Source organism: Dendrobates tinctorius, unplaced genomic scaffold, assembly GCF_039654945.1.
Source record: "Dendrobates tinctorius isolate UK_male_01 unplaced genomic scaffold, ASM3965494v1 ptg000124l, whole genome shotgun sequence".
NCBI classification, from domain to species: Eukaryota; Metazoa; Chordata; class Amphibia; order Anura; family Dendrobatidae; genus Dendrobates; species Dendrobates tinctorius.
The window spans coordinates 6405517-6427756 of record NW_027361792.1 but is presented as its reverse complement, the minus strand read 5'-3'; the positions used below and the strand labels follow the sequence as shown (position 1 = coordinate 6427756).

Here is a 22240-nt window from a genome sequence, read left to right as displayed (position 1 = left end):
CACCAGCCTCCTTTTAAAGTGTCCAGTGGTGTCATTCTTACTTAATCATGACAGATTGATCTCCAGCCCTGTCCTCATCAACACCCACACCTGTGTTAATGGAGCAATCACTGAAACGATGTTAGCTAGTCCTTTTAAGACAGGGCTGCAATGATGTTGAAATGTGTTTTGGGGGATAAAGTTAATTTTCTAGGCAAATATTGACTTTGCAAGTAATTGCTGTTAAGCTGATCACTCTTTATAACATTCTGGAGTATATGCAAATTGCCATTAGAAAAAATGAAGCAGTAGACTTTGTAAAAATTAATATTTGTGTCATTCTCAAAACTTTTGGCCATGACTGTAGTATCAAAGAGTAACAGATAAATAGTATATACCATGGGTTCTCAAACTACGGCCCGCGGGCCACATGCGGCCCACCAAGGACTTTTATCCGGCCCCCCGCCAGGCCGACAATGAACTCATGAACTGCACTGCAGTTCAATGCCGGCGGTCCCTGTAATCGCGGGCGGGATGAGGCGCCGAGGAAAGGCGTTACGCAGCCCTCCATATGCAGCAGAGCACAGTGCCTGCGTGGCCTGATGACGTCACGCCGCCTGTGTGCCTGTGCAGGAAGAAGACTGAGATGAGCGGGTGCCTCTTCAGAGCAGCGGGGGACATAGGTGAGTACTTTTTTTTTTTTTAACGCCGGGTCCTATTGTGGACATTTACCTGCCTAATGGGGACATTTACCTGCCAATTGGGGACCTGTGCTGCCTAATGGGGACATTTACCTGCCTAATGGGGACCTGTGCTGCCTAATGGGGACATTTACCTCCCTATGGGGACCTGTGCTGCCTAATGGGGACATTTACCTGCCTAATGGGGACATTTACCTGCCTAATGGGGACATTTACCTGCCTAATGGGGACCTGTGCTGCCTAGTGGGGACATTTACCTGCCTAATGGGGACATTTACCTGCCTAATGGGGACATTTACCTGCCTAATGGGGACATTTACCTGCCTAATGGAGACCTGTGCTGCCTATTGGGGACATTTACCTGCCTAATGGGGACATTTACCTGCCTAATGGGGACATTTACCTGACAATTGGGGACCTGTGCTGCCTAATGGGGACCTTTGCTGCCTATTGGGGACATTTACCTGCCTTTTGGGGACCTGTGCTGCCTATTGGGGATATTTACCTGCCTAATGGGGACATTTACCTGCCTAATGGGGACCTGTGCTGCCTATTGGGGACATTTACCTGCCTAATGGGGACATCTACCTGCCTATTGGGGACTTGTGCTGCCTAATGGGGACCTGTGCTGCCTATTGTGTGCACAGGAATTTATTCATAATTTTTTTTAAACTATATTCCGGCCCTCCAACGGTCTGAGCGTCCGTAATCTGGCCCCCTGTTTAAAAAGTTTGAGGACCCCTGGTATATACAGAGCCTTGATAGTGCAACATGATACCAGATAAATAGTGTGTACAGAGCAAAGATAGTTTAACACTGTAACAGATAAATAGTGTATACAGAGCCTAGATAGTGCAACACTGTATCAGATAAATAGTGTATACAGAGCCTTGATAGTGCAACATCATACCAGATAAATAGTGTGTACAGAGCCTAGATAGTGCAGCACTGTATCAGATAAATAGTGTATACAGAGCCTAGATAGTGCAACACTGTACCAAATAAATAGTGTACACAGAGCCTAGATAGTGCAACACTGTATCAGATAAATAGTATATACAGAGCCTAGATAGTGCAACACTGTATCAGATAAATAGTGTAGACAGAGCCTTGATAGTGCAACATCATACCAGATAAATAGTGTGTACAGAGCCTAGATAGTGCAGCACTGTATCAGATAAATAGTGTATACAGAGCCTAGATAGTGCAACACTGTACCAGATAAATAGTGTACACAGAGCCTAGATAGTGCAACACTGTATCAGATAAATAGTATATACAGAGCCTAGATAGTGCAACACTGTATCAGATAAATAGTGTATACAGAGCCTTGATAGTGCAACATCATACCAGATAAATAGTGTGTACAGAGCCTAGATAGTGCAGCACTGTATCAGATAAATAGTGTATACAGAGCCTAGATAGTGCAACACTGTACCAGATAAATAGTGTGCACAGAGCCTAGATAGTGCAACACTGTATCAGATAAATAGTATATACAGAGCCTAGATAGTGCAACACTGTACCAGATAAATAGTGTACACAGAGCCTAGATAGTGCAACACTGTACCAGATAAATAGTGTACACAGAGCCTAGATAGTGCAACACTGTATCAGATAAATAGTGTGTACAGAGCCTAGATAGTGCAACACTGTATCAGATAAATAGTGTAGACAGAGCCTAGATAGCGCAACACTGTATCAGATAAATAGTATATACAGAGCCTAGCTAGTGCAACACTGTATCAGATAAATAGTATATACAGAGCCTAGATAGTGCAACACTGTACCAGATAAATAGTGTATACAGAGCCTAGATAGTGCAGCACTGTATCAGATAAATAGTATATACAGAGCCTAGATAGTGCAGCACTGTATCAGATAAATAGTATATACAGAGCCTAGATAGTGCAGCACTGTATCAGATAAATAGTGTACACAGAGCCTAGATAGTGCAACACTGTATCAGATAAATGGTATATACAGAGCCTAGATAGTGCAGCACTGTATCAGATAAATAGTGTATACAGAGCCTAGATAGTGCAGCACTGTATCAGATAGTGTATACAGAGCCTAGATAGTGCAACACTGTACCAGAAAGTTCTGTGTACCATTCAAGGATATATTGTCAAACAGGTAAAAAATTGATAAATACAGTCTACACTCTTTATGTGAATTATGTATGCAGCATCCAGATAAAAATATCATACATTGCCAGAGGAATAAGGAACAAATAATGTATAAAGAATCCAAATAAATGCCCTCTTATACCATTCATAAAAAATGCCATACCGTGCCCATGATCTTTACATAGCAATATATACAGTGTCTATAGTGGTATTTGGTGATTTCTTAATCCTATTTGCAATCTAGTGCCACACACTCCTCCTTTAAAGGGGTTGTTCAGGATTATGATGTTGATGTGCCATCTAGTGCCCCTTTAGTTCATCTATCCTAGCTAGCTGGTCGCGTGGCTGGCCGGTGGATTGCACTGGCAGGCAGAGATCGGCACTGGCTCAATTTAGGACACCTTTGCTAGCAATGGATAATTGCAACATTTCAGTATTTTTTTTCCATAATGTATGTTATGATATTGTATTGCACCTTTATTTCTTTTTTTTTTTTTTAATACCGCGCTATATTCGTTCTCTTATTGTTTTCCCCACACTGACATAAGGCATAAAAAATGTATGAAAACAAACAAACAATAAAAATGCAACCATGTGTGAAGAAGCAGAAAAAAATGGAAGTGATCTGATAGTTATGGACAACAAGGCCACTTCTCCGCGGAGATAGCTTTCATGCATCATAACCACCAGCTTCGATCTACTTTCTCATAGTTGCTTGTAGATATTTAGCTTCATGCGCTTTGAGAATCTCTGGAGAGAGGCCATTCCCAGGGGCGCCATATACATAGTACACTGCGGGTTTATTTATACACAAGGTCACTCTCGCTCAGCGCAATCTCAAAATGCTTCACGATGATACAAATATGTGCATTGTTTATTCGTGGAGGCCATAATCCTGCCCAGGGCATACGTACCATGGCATTTCGTCAGCTATAGGGTCCTTAGAAAAGTGTAGCCGATATGTTACTCGGTCCCATCTTATCCTTCTTTTGGACGGAGAAAGCTTGCCCTACAAAAATAACGTAAAAAGTAATAAAAAAGAAAAAGCACCAAAAAGAAGGGTTAGAAGAAGTAAAGAATGCAAACTTGGAGCACCATGAAGAGGAACCTAATTACCAGCAAAGATGAGGACGTAGGGTCAAAGGGGTAAATGAGGAGATGGACAAAAGTAGGAGAGGTGAAGAGGGAGAGTAAGAGTCATTGAGGGGGTCCCTTCAAAAGCCCCATTAATACGAATGCCGTTAATCAATACTGTTACATGAGATATACTGCACAATATATTGAATACTGCCACTGTGAGCATGATATCTACTTATATGAGTTGTCTCTAGGCTTTAGAAGGACGCATAGCATTATGGTCCTGCTGTAGAATATCAGTTCATATTATAGCCTTCTGATATACCCTACGGTATAACATTTCTATTGCCTCCATATATTCACATTTCCTTTTGACCCTAACAATATAACTGTTGGGTGTTGTAGTGCCGGAACATTGCCCGTCACCTTCCGCTGCCTGGAGGAAAACCTGGGTATTGACAAGAGAGTAACGCGCTTTGTGCTCCCCGTTGGAGCTACAATTAATATGGACGGAACTGCTCTTTATGAGGCCGTGGCGGCTATTTTTATTGCCCAGATGAACGGCGTGATACTGGATGGAGGACAGATTGTAACAGTGAGGTAAGTAGCCTGGGAACAAACGACTGTGGACTTCTTTGAAATGGGAAAAACATGATCTCCATATTTAAGGCTCTTTATTAGAAGCAACAGCACAGCCAGCTATGTGAAGAGAGCTACACAGGCTCTACAGCAGTAAGGGAGATGTTTAGAGAGCTGGTTATTTCTTTATGTTGAAAATTTCTAAACAATAAAATCAGTTCTAGAGTATCCATAGCCTTTAGTTATTCCAATTCAGACAAAATGATCGACACCACTACAGCACTTATGCTCAGCTATTTTTAAATATCCACTCCACTTTATGGCTGCCCAAATCAGACTTTCGGGTGCCCACTCATGAAAAAACAAAACCAATGTCTATGCAACAAGTAAGGGAAGAATGGCACTCACCTTCCTTAAAATTCACTTTATTTTAGCAATTTTAAAACATCCAGGTCAGGAGAGTAGTCAGTGGAACAAAGAGCTAGATGAGATCGTTTCGTGCACTAGCACTTCAACAGGTACTCATTGAAGCGCTAGTGCGCAAAATGATCGTTATCCAGCTCTTTGTTCCACTGACTACTCTCCTGACCTGGATGTTTTAAAATTGCCAAAAAAAGTGAATTTTGAGGACGGTGAGTGCCACTCTTCCATTACTTGTTGCATGGACAATAGCCTTTAGTTAGCTACTGTATAGAACATTTTAGCCTACTCTCACAGATCACATTTATATTTTTTTATCAAGAACATACAGCTTTGGCACCAAGGTATGGGAATGGAACTGCTCAAGCCCCAGGCACTTCTATGCACATCACGCAGTGTCTGCTCACTTTTTCCGTCACCATGGAGGTCTACAGTTCTTTGTGTGTTAACTTTTCATTTTGTGTTTTTGTTTCCCAGTTTGACGGCCACCTTAGCAAGTGTGGGAGCAGCCAGTATTCCCAGTGCCGGCCTGGTTACCATGCTTCTGATCTTGACGGCTGTGGGGCTGCCCACCCAGGATATCAGTCTACTAGTCGCTGTGGACTGGCTGCTGTAAGTATCGGATGTGAAACCTACTTGAAACGACCACCCAAGATCACATTGATAATGGCTTTTTAGAGGCGTGAGACATGACCCTATGTACATAACATGTATAGAAATTGGGAGTCCATTGGTTCTTATTGGTTGTCGCAGAAGTCATAGGAGAAGGAATAACTGGCAGACCCCATGCGCTCTACTGCTTTGGTATAATGGCCTCATCTTGTAGTCAGTGGTTCTCCTAGGTTGGCATGGAGGAGGTAGAAGTTATTCCCAACTCATAAGCTATCACATATCAGCAAGATATGAGATAACTTGCTGATTGCTGGGAGTCCGAGCACTGGAAACCTCACCGATCCCCAGAATGGGCCTCTGAAATGCTCCATAAGAATGGAGCCATGGCCGTGCATTGCCCGTGAGATAGATGGAGCAAGCGCTGCGTGGTTACTGCTACATTTTGAGGGGGCATTTCAGAAGCCCTTCCTAGCAGTAATTAGCCCCCAGAAAACAGACATATCACCTATCTTCTGGATAGGTAAAAATTGTCATGAGGCTGTCGATCAGGAGACTCACAAACCGGCTCATCATAGGAAAAAAAAAGGGGGCAGTCGGCAACACTCTCTAGAAGGACGCAAGGTCAGAAGCTCCAAGGAACCTACTTGAAGATAATCCAGCACATTCGCAAGAGTCAGTGTCCAAATCCCAGGTGTAGAGGTGAAACAAAACGTATTCTGCCATATACAAAAGTGACAACGCTTCCATCTTTAGAAGGTCTTCATCAAGTGCATGATAAAGACCTTCTAAAGGTTGAGATGTTGTCACCTTTGTATATGGCAGAATACGTTTTGTTTTACTTCTACACTCGGGATTTGGACGCTGAATGTCACAACCGGCTCAGACCCCTCAGTGCATACTCATGTTGGATGTGGGAAACCGGCCTAATGCTTTCATTTTGTATTTTTGATTTTATTTTATGTACCGATGAGTCTTCTGTTTCCTCAATATAAGGGACCGTATGAGGACCTCGGTCAACGTGGTGGGCGATTCCTTCGGTGCCGGCATTGTCTATCATCTATCCAAGGCAGAGCTGGAGAGTCTGGATAAGCAGCACGCACAGCAGGAACTTGAAATGACCAAGACTCAGTCCATCTATGACGACATGAAAAACCACAGGGAGAATAACTCAAACCAATGCATTTACGCAGCGCACAACTCCGTCGTAGTCGACGACTGCAAGGTACCGTTCACCTTTATGGATATCGAGACCTGTATATAGACTGCATGCTACGAGGGTTGCAACCGCATGCCCGATGGTACCGTTGCACGTTTTATTCCTGTTGCAATTACAACAGGCCAAGTCACCCCCAATATAGTGGCCCAACCTCCAATGGTTACATTGTAACCCAGTTCTGAAGTTACTAAATGCAAATGTCTTCCTTTTTTACTACAGTGTATCATGGAATGGCGAGCAGGACAAAATGGGGAGTATTCAGTAATTTTGGCATAAATGCACCAATACGGATCTTTAATCCAACTGCAATCTGTGGGGAAACCTGTCAGTAAGTGTTCAGTTTGCCAACATTGCCCCCGCAGGTGAAATTAAGAATTACACAATTCCTTTTGAAATCAATGGGTTGTTTGTGTAATGCAGGACATGATGAGTCCTCCAGATGCTTTTGATAATCATTTTCCACTTTGTTCTCTAAGAGATGAAGGTCCTGAAGAGGGGACCCAACTCAAAATTTCCCTAGAAGGGTAGATGAAAACATTCTTTTTTTTTCAACTGGAAAGCCCCTTTAAAAAGCACAGCCATATAGAACTTTTATCAAAATATTATTTATTTTAATACTTTATTTTTGTGCTTTAATCGGATATGTTTAATAATAAACCGTGAGTAATATATATATATATATATATATATATATATATATATATATATATAAAAAATATACGTTTTTATATATATATGCACATATATACTGTATGTCTTATACGCACTGTATATTATTGAAAAATATATACAAACATATGTATATATGTATTTTATATTTATATATGCATACTGTGTGTGTGTGTATATATATATATATATATATATATATATATATATATCCTGTATATTATTATTATATATTGTACATATATGTAATAAAGCTTTTTTTTATTTTTTATTTATTTTTTATTTACATAATTTTTTGAAGGAATAAAACATTCACAATAATTAAAAATGAACTAATATTTATTAAATATATTATTTTAAATTTATTTTTGTACTAAAATAATTGTAACGATTTATTCAACTGATTTCAATATTTTATTTCATACAACTTTTATCAATCATTAAAGGGTAATTTTTTATTTACTTTTATTTTTTTTTAATCTAAAATAACTATAATTTATTTAGTTTTTAATTTCTAGTATTGATTTGAAGGTAGAATATCTCAAAAAAAAAGAAAAAGAAAAAAAGAGAGAAACAACTCTGCATACCGCCCGATGAATTCAGAAGCAAAGGAGCAGAAGGAGCCCATAGACTTCTATGGGTGGTGGTCATGCCTATAACTTGCCAGGCTTGGGGCTTCTTCCATGATACACGGTAGCATATTAGCTGTCTGGAAAATTAGACATTTTGCTGAGAGTAGTAGTTCTTCTTCTTCTTATTGTTATTATGTTGTGCCTTTTTTGCTGGTCAAGGGGTTTGTTTCCTGTTGAAATAACAGTGCAATGTCAACTTTTTTGACAGCAAAGGGGTTAATGAGATGCCAACACAATTTTGTACATACATCTATGCATGTAATACGGACTGGGATTATAGTGGGATTATCCCACTGTGCGTAGATCGTAGATTCTCTCCGGTCAACGGTCCATGTGTCTGGTAACGCTGTATTCACCGGTCCGTGTGCCTGGTAACGCTGTATTCACTGGCCCATGTGTCTGGTAATGCTGTATTCACCGGTCCGTGTGCCTGGTAACGCTGTATTCACTGGCCCGTTTGCCTGGTAACACTGTATTCACCGGTCCGTGTGCCTGGTAACGCTGTATTCACTGGCCCATGTGTCTGGTAATGCTGTATTCACCGGTCCGTGTGCCTGGTAACGCTGTATTCACTGGCCCGTTTGCCTGGTAACACTGTATTCACCGGCCCGTGTGCCTGGTAACACTGTATTCACCGGTCTGTGTGCCTGGTAACGCTGTATTCACTGGCCCGTTTGCCTGGTAACACTGTATTCACCAGCTTGTGTGCCTGGTAACGCAGTATTCACCAGCCCGTGTGCCTGGTAACGCAGTATTCACCGGCCCGTGTGTCTGGTAACGCAGTATTCACCGGCCCGTGTGTCTGGTAACGCTGTAGTCACCGGCCCGTGTGCCTGGTAACGCAGTATTCACCGGCCCATGTGTCTGGTAACGCAGTATTCACCGGCCCGTGTGCCTGGTAACGCTGTAGTCACTGGCCCGTGTGCCTGGTAACGCTGTAGTCACCGGCCCGTGTGTCTGGTAACGCTGTAGTCACCGGCCCGTGTGTCTGGTAACGCAGTATTCACCGGCCCGTGTGTCTGGTAATGCAGTATTCACCGGCCCGTGTGCCTGGTAACGCAGTATTCACCGGCCCGTGTGCCTGGTAACGCTGTATTCACCGGTCCGTGTGTCTGGTAACGCTGTATTCACCGGCCCGTGTGCCTGGTAACGCAGTATTCACCGGCCCGTGTGCCTGGTAACGCTGTAGTCACCGGCCCGTGTGTCTGGTAACGCTGTAGTCACCGGCCCGTGTGTCTGGTAACGCTGTATTCACCGGCCCGTGTGTCTGGTAATGCAGTATTCACCGGCCCGTATGTCTGGTAACGCTGTAGTCACCGGCCCGTGTGTCTGGTAACGCTGTATTCACCGGCCCGTGTGTCTGGTAACGCTGTAGTCACCGGCCCGTGTGTCTGGTAACGCAGTATTCACCGGCCCGTGTGTCTGGTAATGCAGTATTCACCGGCCCGTGTGCCTGGTAACGCAGTATTCACCGGCCCGTGTGCCTGGTAACACTGTATTCACCGGCCCGTGTGCCTGGTAACGCTGTATTCACCGGTCCGTGGGTCTGGTAACGCTGTATTCACCGGCCCGTGTGCCTGGTAACGCAGTATTCACCGGCCCGTGTGTCTGGTAACGCAGTATTCACCGGCCCGTGTGCCTGGTAACGCAGTATTCACCGGCCCGTGTGCCTGGTAACGCTGTATTCACCGGCCCGTGTGCCTGGTAACGCTGTATTCATCGGCCCGTGGGTCTGGTAACGCTGTATTCACCGGCCCGTGTGTCTGGTAACGCTGTATTCACCGGTCCGTGTGTCTGGTAACGCAGTATTCACCGGCCCGTGTGCCTGGTAACGCTGTATTCACCGGCCCGTGTGCCTGGTAACGCAGTATTCACCGGTCCGTGTGCCTGGTAACGCTGTATTCACCGGTCTGTGTGTCTGGTAACGCAGTATTCACCGGCCCGTGTGTCTGGTAACGCAGTATTCACCGGCCCGTGTGTCTGGTAACGCAGTATTCACCGGCCCGTGTGCCTGGTAACGCTGTATTCACCGGCCCGTGTGCCTGGTAACGCTGTATTCACCGGCCCGTGTGTCTGGTAACGCAGTATTCACCGGCCCGTGTGCCTGGTAACGCAGTATTCACCGGCCCGTGTGCCTGGTAACGCAGTATTCACCGGCCCGTGTGCCTGATAACGCTGTATTCACTGGCCCGTGTGTCTGGTAACGCAGTATTCACCGGCCCGTGTGTCTGGTAACGCAGTATTCACCGGCCCGTGTGCCTGGTAACGCAGTATTCACCGGCCCGTGTGTCTGGTAACGCAGTATTCACCGGCCCGTGTGCCTGGTAACGCAGTATTCACCGGCCCGTGTGCCTGGTAACGCAGTATTCACCGGCCCGTGTGCCTGGTAACGCTGTATTCACCGGCCCGTGTGCCTGGTAACACTGTATTCACCGGCCCGTGTGTCTGGTAATGCAGTATTCACCGGCCCGTGTGCCTGGTAACACTGTATTCACCGGCCCGTGTGTCTGGTAACGCAGTATTCACCGGTCCGTGTGTCTGGTAACGCTGTATTATATTTGGGGTGGAATGGCGATATTTGCATGATGTTATTTTTTGCATATTTTTGTATAATGATCTTTTCATTGTTACTTTGTAACTCTTTTTTTTGTAATGCATGCTTACATCCTTTCCTCTTACGGACGGGAGGGACGGACATTTCTATGATGTTTTTGCTGTTGTTGTTGTTGTTGTTGAAATGTCGGTGCATTTTGTCATGTTTCCATATTCCAACGCTCTCGTGTATCCAGTTTTTCCACCGAGTCGAATACCAGTCCTGTCTGTAGGTGTTGTGTTCACTGCGGGGACCTTAGCGTGTAAGGTAAGGCACAGACAAGCTCTTAAGGGCGAGATGCAGTTGATCCTGGTTGGCTTTTTTTTTTAGTGATGTCTACCAGTAAAAACTTACTATTCTTAAAAAAAAAAAAAAGTCTTTGCCACAAATGCAAGACTTTAAAGGGGTGGACAATCCCTTTTAGTAAGAAAAGACCCCTCTTGACAATTTGATACTGTAAAGTTGAAATTTTGCAATTGAACCTTCAATGATCACCAGTGATCGGTGAGGATCTAAAGCAGCAGATGTTCGATTTCCCTACAGTGCCACCGCAGGACTAAAGACATATTGCACCGCTCTATTTAAAATCAATGGGCTGCCCGTGTGCTGCACAAACATGATGAGTCCTCCATAGTATTGAGCGTTTGAAGAAGGATTTTACACAAATAGCAGAATTAAAATAAATATGCCACCATAGTAAGACAATAAAAATGATCTGTATGAGTGTACGGAGGCCGAGCAGTGCAACGTCACTGAATTATCTGCCGGGAATTTGGCAGAGAAAATTTTTGTTCAATTGTTAAAATTTCACATCGTCACAGAACGTGTCGACCAGGCGTCAATTTCTACTTTTAATAGAATCTATTTCACACCTTGTGAATTCCATTATTGCAGTAAAGTGTCATCCTGCAGGAGCGTCACCTCTAAATCTAGCAATGGCCTTTAAAGCTACAACTTCATGACAGCAATGACACCACAAGGAGAAGTGAAGTGTCTCAGGATTATAACACAAATGTATCTAGTAATAGTGCATTTTACTAAATTTTCTATACTGATCCTGCACTATACTCCAGAGCTGCACTCACTATTCTGCTGGTGCAGTCACTGTGTACATACATTACTGGTCCTGAGTTACATCCTGTATTACACTCCAGAGCTGCACTCACTATTCTGCTGTTGCAGTCACTGTGTACATACATTACATTACTGATCCTGAGTTACATCCTGTATTATACCCCAGAGCTGCACTCACTATTCTGCTGGTGCAGTCACTGTGTACATACATTACATTACTGATCCTGAGTTACATCCTGTATTATACTCCAGAGCTGCACTCACTATTCTGCTGGTGCAGTCACTGTGTACATACTGTACATTACTGATCCTGAGTTACATCCTGTATTATACTCAAGAGCTGCACTCACTATTCAGCTGGAGCAGTCACTGTGTACATACATTACTGATCCTGAGTTACATCCTGTATTATACTCCAGAGCAGCACTCACTATTCTGCTGGTGCAGTCACTGTGTACATACATTACTGATCCTGAGTTACATCCTGTATTATACTCCAGAGCTGCACTCACTATTAATTTATTAGTAATACAGCTCTGGGGTATAATACAGGATGTAACTCAGGATCAGTAATGTAATGTATGTACACAGTGACTGCACCAACAGAATAGTGAGTGCAGCTCTGGGGTATAATACAGGATGTAACTCAGGATCAGTAATGTAATGTATGTACACAGTGACTGCACCAGCAGAATAGTGAGTGCAGCTCTGGAGTATAATACAGGATGTAACTCCGGATCAGTACTGTAATGTATGTACACAGTGACTGCACCAGCAGAATAGTGAGTGCAGCTCTGGAGTATAATACAGGATGTAACTCAGGATCAGTAATGTAATGTATGCACACAGTGACTCCACCGGCAGAATAGTGAGTGCAGCTCTGGAGTATAATACAGGATGTAACTCAGGATCAGTAATGTAATGTATGTACACAGTGACTGCACCAGCAGAATAGTGAGTGCAGCTCTGGAGTATAATACAGGATGTAACTCAGGATCAGTAACATATCTACAAAGTGATTCAACTTTATATATAGAATAAATCTATGTATAAAAGGCTAAATAATATTTACAGGTGAATTTCGCCTTTAAATGATAGAATTAATGTTAATTTTGTACACTTTTGTAAATAATAATGTACATATGTTATAGGTGTAAGGAGACCTTAATTCCTTGAAATAAATGAGATTAGTTCAGGATTACTTACACTCCTCGCATCACTTATGGCTGAATGAGCAGCTTTTTAATGAAAGGAGCCGCTTCCTCGCATATTAGCTGATTGTACGCCGCCCAGATAGTCTGCCATGTGATTCCGGCCTTACCCTCCAGCCCCCATCAATTCTTATTACATGTAACTGTATATATTTGTATATTATTGATCTGACTGACACCATAAGAAGCAATGATTGATGATTGAAAATGTGATCTGTAACACGGTTGCACTTTTTCTATAGTGACGCTAATCCTGCCGCTGTTTTTTCCGTGCATTAAAGGAACTTTGCTAATTTCCGCCGCCTGCGTCTTCCTGACTGCTGTCGCCTGCTATGTGCATGTGTGAAGCTGACACCCTCTCCTGCATGTGGTTAATAAATGTGCTTGCTTGCTTGCTGCATGGTAAATATTCTTCTTTCTTTCATTGCACTAACCACATTGTCAAGACCAAATACAAATACTAAACATTTATTACCCGCACATGTCACACAGGAGTAGACGACCCACCCGGACACCAGTATCCAAGGGTACTGAGATGCCCCTCTGTCACATTAGGAGTCCCCTAAAATATGTTGTATGACAGGTATCACCTTGATACAGATTTTCTTTGAGGCCCAAGATCCTTAAGTTTCAGCTCTGGCTCCAGAGGAAAGCATAGAGAGCGCTCTTGGACCACAATACTGGGTTTGTCTTCTCAACCAACTATTGTTAGAATGTCAACCATTTGTAGACCCATCCCAAAGCAAGTGCTTTGGGTTTTTTCTCTACTCAACGAGAGAGCTCAGAGTTTTATTCTTTTGATCATAGATGTGCCCATTCTGGCCCCCTACATGGTCTAAATATTAACTTAATAATCAGATTACTCAAAAATATTGGGCCAGGATGACTAGTTTTACCGATAGGGAGGTATCGGCCAACAAATATGGGCCATTCCAGACTTGGGGACTGAAATTAGACTGTCCTTTTGTATATTGATGGATGACATGAGGCTAATTTAGTTCTAAAGTGGTGAAAATAATAATTAATTAGCCAGGGTTGAGGTTTCGAAACAATTAGCCATCATACTATAGGTGTCTTCTCTCAGCTACCTGGGTACGATAGGGTGAAAGCTTTTGAAACACCAGAATTTGTCATTAGGCATCTTGAAGAAACCCAAGGACTTTCAAAAGCTTGACCTCATACTTAAAGGGATCACTTTACCAACACATCTTCCATTTTTACTGGTGGCTTCGACCTCATACCTGAGGTATGATTGTAAGAGTGCCAATAGTCTTTAAGTGGGGAAAACATTTTTTATCAAGAGCACAGACATCAAAACAAGTAACCTTCATGCAATACATGTCTTCTCTCAACTAATTGGCTAGGTTGGGGTGGAAGCATTTGAAACACCATAGGTTAGTCCAGCAAGGCATCGTGAAGAAACCCAAGGACTTTTGAAAGCTTGGACCTCATACGTAAGGTATCGTATTGCCTACACACCTTCCAAATATATTTTAGGCTTGAACCTCATACACAAGGTATTGTGTTACCTACACACCTTTCACTTGGTGACTTGGACCTTATACCTGAAGTTCTGCTTTGGTTACACATGTTGCACTTTTATTGGTGACTTGGACCTCATACCTAAGATACCACATTAACTACACTTCCACATACATTTTTGCCTTGGACCTCATTCCTTAGGTCATCTTCCACTTTCATTGGTGGTTTGAATCTAATACCTAAGTCATTACTTGATCTCCACACTTTCTCTCTGAATTGGTGGCTTGGACCTTAGACCTGAGATATCATTTTACCTACACACCTACTTTCATTGGTGGTTAATATGTCCCAACGCTCTTCTCTAACTGCTGTGCCAGCATTACTAATGATAGATGTCCTAACACTATCTCCTTCCACCTTTGACACAATCATGCTTGATAGTCACTCATCGGGTGTACTGGGGGGGTTGGTGTCGTTCTTTTTCTTTGGAGATAGATCATAACCATGATCATTTTCAGGTGACGCTGGCAAACAACGGCAAAACGGCAGACTTCAATGCTGTAGTCGAAGAACCTCTGGAAGCGTAAGGGTGAAAGAAGCCCACCGCCACGGCCTGTCTTCATGAAGAGTATGATAATGTATGATCTGATGAATCTCATTACATCCATAGCTACCCAGCACAACCCTAAAAGTCATAGCACAGAAAACCTTTTTTGGGCATCCGAATATGCAAAATGGGCAAAACCAGACCAATGACTTGACTTGGTCTTGGGGTGTCGAGATCGTTTGAATGGGCTCACACCTCATTGTAAAGACTCGGGAATCAAATGTGCAGAATTTGGAATGGTTCTGGCTACAGGACAGTGATCACAACATTCCGTTCAATGGCTGGTCTCCTATCAGTTCCGTGTCGGGATACACCTTCAATATAAATACATGGTATTGGCGGTGGCCAACTGGTTTACTCCATGAGAACCACCGGGGAGTCTTGTATTTTACTCCTGTCTGGTCCTATATATGTCATAAATCTTATATATTTCTCAGTCTTCCTGCTGTAGTCCTGACACAATGTCCTTATCAGCATCGAAGAAATATCCCGGTCTTCATACTTTTAGTAATAATAGACCATCTAACCAAGATTCTATATAATATATTTTATATTAATATATTTCTAGGTTTTCAGGAAAATAATTCATGGCTTAGCACCGCTGTTATTGTTCTTGATAAAGTTTCCTTCAAAATGTGAAATTTTATTTGAATTTCAGAAACTTGTAACTTGTATTATTTCAGTGTATCTTGTATTTTACGGTGTTTGTTTTGCTTTTTGTATTTTTTTTTTTTTTTTTTAATATATATTAACCGAAATGTTTTCTTAACCTTTTTTTATTATGTTGCTTGATGAACAGATTCCCTTTGACTGAATACCTTTTAGAACATGTTAACTTCATGGTTATTACAGCACATATTAATATAATATATCAGGAATTTTACAGTTTATTTTAGAAAAATAACATTCCTTAGTTAAAAGGGATCAAAACAATTAAATTGAATATATTGTAGATTTATCATTATTTTATTTTTACTTCTAATCATTTTTATTGCACCTTTTCAGAGTAATGCAATAAGGGATGAGAAAAATGAAAAAAATTTAGAATTATTTACTTTTTTTTTTTTTTTTTTTTTAGAAACGCTTCCTGTACACTTTAGAAAATGAGATCCAAACTGATTGGTCACTTTTGACCGATAATATATATTTTTTTTAATTAAGAATTGTCAGAAAGTTAAGGAAGCCTAGTCTTTAAAGATTCTCCATAGCTCCACAAAGAAAAAAAAAAAAAAAGCTTAAATAATTATTTTTTTTATCCCGCTAATTGGATTTTTTTCTATACAAAAAATGTACCTTATTTCACACCAGTATATATGAGAAAAGTGATAAGCACATATATATTTTTGCAAAGTCTTCGAATGCAGAATTTGTGCACAGTGCCTCCGGTATTTGCAGCTACTTAGCGCACATTTCCTAGGGTAGCATGCATTAGGCAAGTATTACTCCGGAGACCGTTGACATGGCACCTTGCATCTTCACCTGCCTCCCAGCGGCAGCACACGCGGCGGTAATGCTGTATATAGCAATGGCAGGTGCTGTATGCAAAAATAACCATCCACGAGCGCGCTAAATTATAGCCTTGAAATGTCATTGCTCATAATACATTAATAGTTAATATAGAAAAAATAAGATATTTTATGTAGATTTTTCAATTTATATCAGTAGATGATATTAGAATTTTGATGTCCAATGGGGAGTGTAATTTTTGGCATCACGCCTTTTTCCAAAATTGGTCTTCATCATCATCATGAACCATAGGAAAGCACAAATCAAGAAAGCACAATTACACTGGAGCGCACAATCATCATATTACGCGTGACCTGATCCATCTAGTTCTTGCATTTGCAAATCTTCTTCTGGTGGATATTCTTCTCGACCAACCAAAAATAGTCAAGGTTGGATAATTACATCCCCCTCCCATCTCTTTTATCGCTCTGTATAAATGTCACACTCATTCCGATATTCTCTTTTGGAGTGTTCTATATGCTCCGCCCCCTACGGAGTACCGCTACAGTGGAAAGGCCACCCCCCAAAAAATTGTTTTCAACAGCAAAAATGCCTATTTTATGTTGATTTATTGAAATATTAGGATCAACTTGCTTTGTCTACATACATGAGAGCCAGCCCTTCATCAGGCATACCCCCCCATCCCCACCACCACCAAAAGTTCCACAACAGATCAATCATTTCACCAGGAAATATATCATAAAGTGAGATTTTCATCCTAAAACATTATGAAACAGGATGATGGTTAATATACTGCCAGTAATGTCATATGGTTTACAATTCTCTTACTTTGCCTTTTAAAACTTTGGACCAAATATAAGGGTTAATGGGACCAGGAATTTTCATTCCTATAAAAATCACCCTCGGGAAAATGTATTCCTGAAAATTACATTCCATGTGGGATTAGCAGGATTTAGATTTTTACACGTCTTTCATTTATTATTTATTTTTTTAAGATTTTTGGCCCAGTTCTCCCTCCGTCATATTAAAAAGTTCATTGATAAAATTTTGGATTACTGGATTTCCATCTAATAAAACCATTCTACATGAGGACCGGACGCACTGAACATTGTGTCCAAACTCAACCAGAGTCCATATTTCTAGTATTTATAGGTGACAGGACAACTTTTTTGTTGTTTTTTTTTCCTCCAAGATTGTTTTACATCAGGGTCAGTGAACTGACTTATGTGTTGCATGTTTGGGATTGGGAATGACTGGACCACATACATATTAGACACCACTACCTCAAACCTTTGGAAAGTCTTCCCATTCTAGTAAAATGCCCCAAAATCTTACACTGTAGAATTGGTAAGGAAATATTTGACCTTTTCGACATTGTCAAATTTTCCCATTACGTGTTTCGAGACCCTTAAGATTTTCAATAAAAAAAAATTAGGAAATGATGATAAAATACTAAAATTAAGTGGAAAGATTAAAGTTGGGCTTTGGAGAGGTTCTCTGCTCTGGCTGAGGGTCTCGAATGAAGATCAGTATAGATCGGGGTTCCCCAACTCCAGTCCTCAAGGCCCACCAACAGGTCATGTTTTCAGGATTTCCCTTGTATTGTACAGGTGATGTAATTATCACCTGGGCAATACTGAGGAAATTCTTAAATTCAGGACCTGTTGATGGGCCTTTAGGACTGGAGTTGGGGAACCCTGGTATAGATCACTTTGTCCAAAAATGACACCTTCGGTGGACATTCGATGCTGGTGGCAAAGAGTCCCTAAGGGCAGAAGTTGTGGACCGGTAGAATAATTTCTGATCTGTCCCCAAAGAATTAGCAAAATTGGTGGCTAAATATATTATAGGATGTACAAATAGTCTAGTTGGCCAACAAGTCCTTCTCCATGGCCCTTGTTTGGCAAAATTGTCAAGATCAAGAACTGGGCTCCAAAAATAGGTCAAATAACTGGTCTCTGAATCGAAACCTTGGTGGCTTCTCCAGGAACTTTTTACTTTTGCCCAAGAAGTTTTGCAACTTTTAGATTCCAATTTGCTGTGGTTGAAGAATTCCAACCCCCCACCACCAGCAGTTTCATAGGTTAATGTAAAATAGTCGTTCTCATCGGTTGCTTCCGTTGAGCATCACTAGTCGTAGACCCATTTGGTAGCCTCATCCGCCTGTTTTCGTGCAGACGAGTAGATCAAGTGCCTCCCGCACTGTCAAGTAGATAATCGTAAGTATGGTCGTGAAAAAGAAAGTTTCGGCAAAGTGTCAGTGTGTTCTCACAATGCAGTCGAAACGTTTCGGCTTTGTGTATTCCCATTGATGCACCTCCCTTCAAAACAATGCTTTTTCGCTCTTTTTGGCCCCTTGTAACCAACATATAATACAATATCACGTGTATATAGTCTATACATATATATAGCCAGCGTGTTGTAAATATTTCTGAATGTGTCTCACGGTTCTGTATGCAGCAACGCTTGTGATGTTTCATTACTGACGAGTGACTACTCCAGTTTGTGATGTACTAATGGCCGTAAAAATGGAAACATTTACATTTTTTTATTATTTTGTGTTTTTGTCTTTTTTTTTTTTTCTTTTCTTTCCCGATCAGTGGCTTAGTGATTTTTTTTTCTTTTTAGATGTGTGATGTAGCAAAAAGAGATTAGGAGCTGAAGTAGAACTTTTATTAGGTACCTTTGGCATGTTACAGCATTAGAAACAGATACAGTTGGTAGAAAATTTAGCACAATCGTTGGTAGTTTACAAAGTTGATATGGTTAATTGTTGTTTTTTTTTTCCTCCAAGGAGAGTTTCCCGTTTCACTGGCCAGAAATGGGTGAAATGTATCTTTAAGTACAGGCTGGTAGATTTTTTATTTTTTTTTGTCCACAATGGACTCTCATAGGTTGACATTAGGTTTGATAACTTTAAGACATTAGCTTGGGAAATGTAAGGCTCTCCTTTCTGTCTTAAAGTGTACCTATCGGTGGCAGTTTTTTTAATAACAGCCTGTAAATCCCTTTCCTTTGCTTTCAGGTGTTCTGTAAATGTTTAGAAACCTCCTTAGCCAGCAAAAAAACAGTAAACGGTAGACATGGAGGTGAGGGAAGAGGGGGATGCAGCTGCAGCTTTTCACTTTGTTTTTATTTTGTGATCCTGCACACTATGGAAGGGGAGCAGAGGATTGGAAATATTACACCAACAAGAGTCTTCTTGAGCCTGTGCTCTTACCTCCCAACATTCATATTTGTGGGACATGTTGAGCCCTCGATTTCCTCAGGAGTTCCTCACAAAGCTTCCCAGAAATATCAATTCTGGAGAACATTTGCATAAGTGTGTCTTCTCTGATGTCCATTAGGAGATACCCTCACACTAATAATTTAACGGTAAGAGTAATCATAACATACAAGTTAGTTTATTGGTTCCAACTGATGAAAATGTGTTCAGATGGTTCCTCCAGGGCTCCATTCCAGGTTACTCCTTGTGATCTCACTATCTTGGCAGACTTCTCTATCCAGGTATTTTTCATCATGTTCTTGACACTAAGGGTCCAATAATTTGTGCCATCGGTCAGCCAATGATTGGATCATCTATGGTGTACGGGGACAGAACCATATTTTTCACCCATACAGTTAGTGGACCAATATTCGAGCATCGATTTGACTTCTGTAGAGTCTACTAGTCATGTTGCATGAGCAGAAATCGGCCCATGTAGATGGCTCTTGACCCTGGGTTTAAAAAGTAATTATACATTTTTTATATATTGTCTTCTTACCTAAAAAATATATAATCCCTATTCAGTCCCAGGGTGTTGGACACTTTATATACATGTGCTAGGTGACAAAAATCTAGCTGCGCCTTCGCAGATGCTCTGTTGCATGCACAAGTCCTGTTGTTCAACAGAAAGACTGCAGAATTCATAATCAACACATATTAGGAAATGTTATCTTTTCTTGCTACCAAACTTCAGAACCGAGTCCACATTAGGTAGACAACCCCATTAAGGGAGAACGCCACTCAAAATGAGGCAGATGTTGGATGTTTCCCATGTCACAGAAGGAATAACGGGCAGGAACTCTGTGGCGGGCTTAGCCGGAATAACGGGCAGGAACTCTGTGCCTGGCTTAGCCGGAATAACGGGCAGGAACGCTACCAAACTTAAGAACCGAGTCCACATTAGGTAGACAACCCCATTAAGAGAGAACGCCAATCAAAATGAGGCAGATGTTGGGTGTTTTCCATGTCACAGAAGGAATAACGGGCAGGAACTCTGTGCCGGGCTTAGCCGGAATAACGGGCAGGAACTCTGTGCCTGGCTTAGCCGGAATAACGGGCAGGAACGCTACCAAACTTAAGAACCGAGTCCACATTAGGTAGACAACCCCATTAAGGGAGAACGCCAATCAAAATGAGGCAGATGTTGGGTGTTTCCCATGTCACAGAAGGAATAAAGGGCAGGAACTCTGTGCCGGGCTTAGCCGGAATAAAGCGCAGGGACTCTGTGCCGGGCTTAGCCGGAATAATGGGCAGGAACTCTGTGCCGGGCTCAGCCCCCTATGGAAAGTGGATGAAAGTGATAACATAAAACTACAATATAAAAAGAGATAATCAAAGATATTGAATCGTTAACTTTCTAGAATTTCATTACTGGTCTTCTATAGGCCATCATTAGAATAACATGTCATAGCGACTGGAGATTTCCTTTAAAAGTAAGATCAGTAGTAAATTCCAACTTGCGGCCAAGAAACTTCACTCATGGCGAAATCACACCCCAATGAAAGCAGTAGAAGGGTTTGTATAGGATCAGAAAACAAGGCGGTTCTTTTCTGAAAGAGCGCCGTTATTGTCCACATCTGGTATTGCAGTTCTGCCCAATCCAAGGAAGCGGGACTAAGCTGCCTTACTTGTCACATCGTAATTACTTTCTGCCCTAAAACTGCGCCACTTTTGTTCACGGGATGTTTTTTGGCATTTCAGCTCACTTCCAATAAAGGGAATGGGGCTGAGCTGCGATATCGGATACAGCCTGTGAATAAGAGTGGCGCTGTTTGCAAAAAAAAATAATATAACCCATTTCTTGGCATTGTAATCTTTTCACGTCTGAACATTAATAGATGGTCAATTCCCTGCAAATGAACGGGATTTATAATTGAGATGTACTTGTGCAAATTGATTGACAATGTCGGTTCTGTGTTTTGTTGTGCTTTTTTTTTTTTTAATCTAAATTTTAGCAAAAATTGCGTGTATTGTTAATTGGATGGCTAATAAGTGAGAAAGTCCAGGCTTCCCTGTGTTTCTCATGTTGACATGTAGGACTTCTCCTTCGTGACGTGTGCTGTTACTGTGTAAAACTTCTGCCTTTTGAGATTTCTAGAAAGTTGCTGTGATGCTCGCAAACAGTGTCACATCTTTTTTTTTTTCTCTGTAACTTATGTATAAAACTGGAAATTCTTTATACATGACGATAAGAATATAATATAATTCGCTAAGTGTCGTACCTCTTATGTACATATTAATAAATGTTGGTATATAAAGCCTCATGGCCTTGGGTGTCTTTCTTTTCGACAGAAGGGGAATGCTGGGAGGGAAGATCTGTGATCCCTGATTCATAATTCCTGGGGGTTTTAAGTCACTTTACTTTTTTGTCTTGTATTAATTGTTATTTTTTTGTGTAAAATAATTAAAATTATGCTTCCTATTCATGAAGTCAAAAATGGTCCTTTTTTTTGTCCTAATTTCTGAACTGTTTTTGCAACTTTTTACAGCCGAAAAATTGCACGTTTCGTAAATTGGCACAATGAGG

General features: G+C 41.5%; 1 protein-coding gene across 3 annotated transcripts in view; it reads left to right on the top strand.

Moving 5' to 3' along the window:
* The window catches only part of SLC1A2 (solute carrier family 1 member 2), a 132827-nt gene extending 110853 nt beyond the window's left edge, over positions 1–21974 (top strand). For 2 of the 3 annotated variants that reach the window (XM_073541810.1, XM_073541812.1), the window contains exons 8-11: positions 4292–4486; positions 5363–5497; positions 6491–6719; positions 14893–21974. In XM_073541810.1, the coding sequence (XP_073397911.1) occupies positions 4292–4486; positions 5363–5497; positions 6491–6719; positions 14893–14961 (628 nt within the window). In that variant the 3' untranslated portion in view covers positions 14962–21974. Of the gene's footprint in view, positions 1–4291; positions 4487–5362; positions 5498–6490; positions 6720–10803; positions 10875–14892 lie in introns of all 3 variants that reach the window. The other variant, XM_073541811.1, reaches the window with a different exon arrangement.
* Positions 21975–22240: the final 266 nt, after the last annotated feature.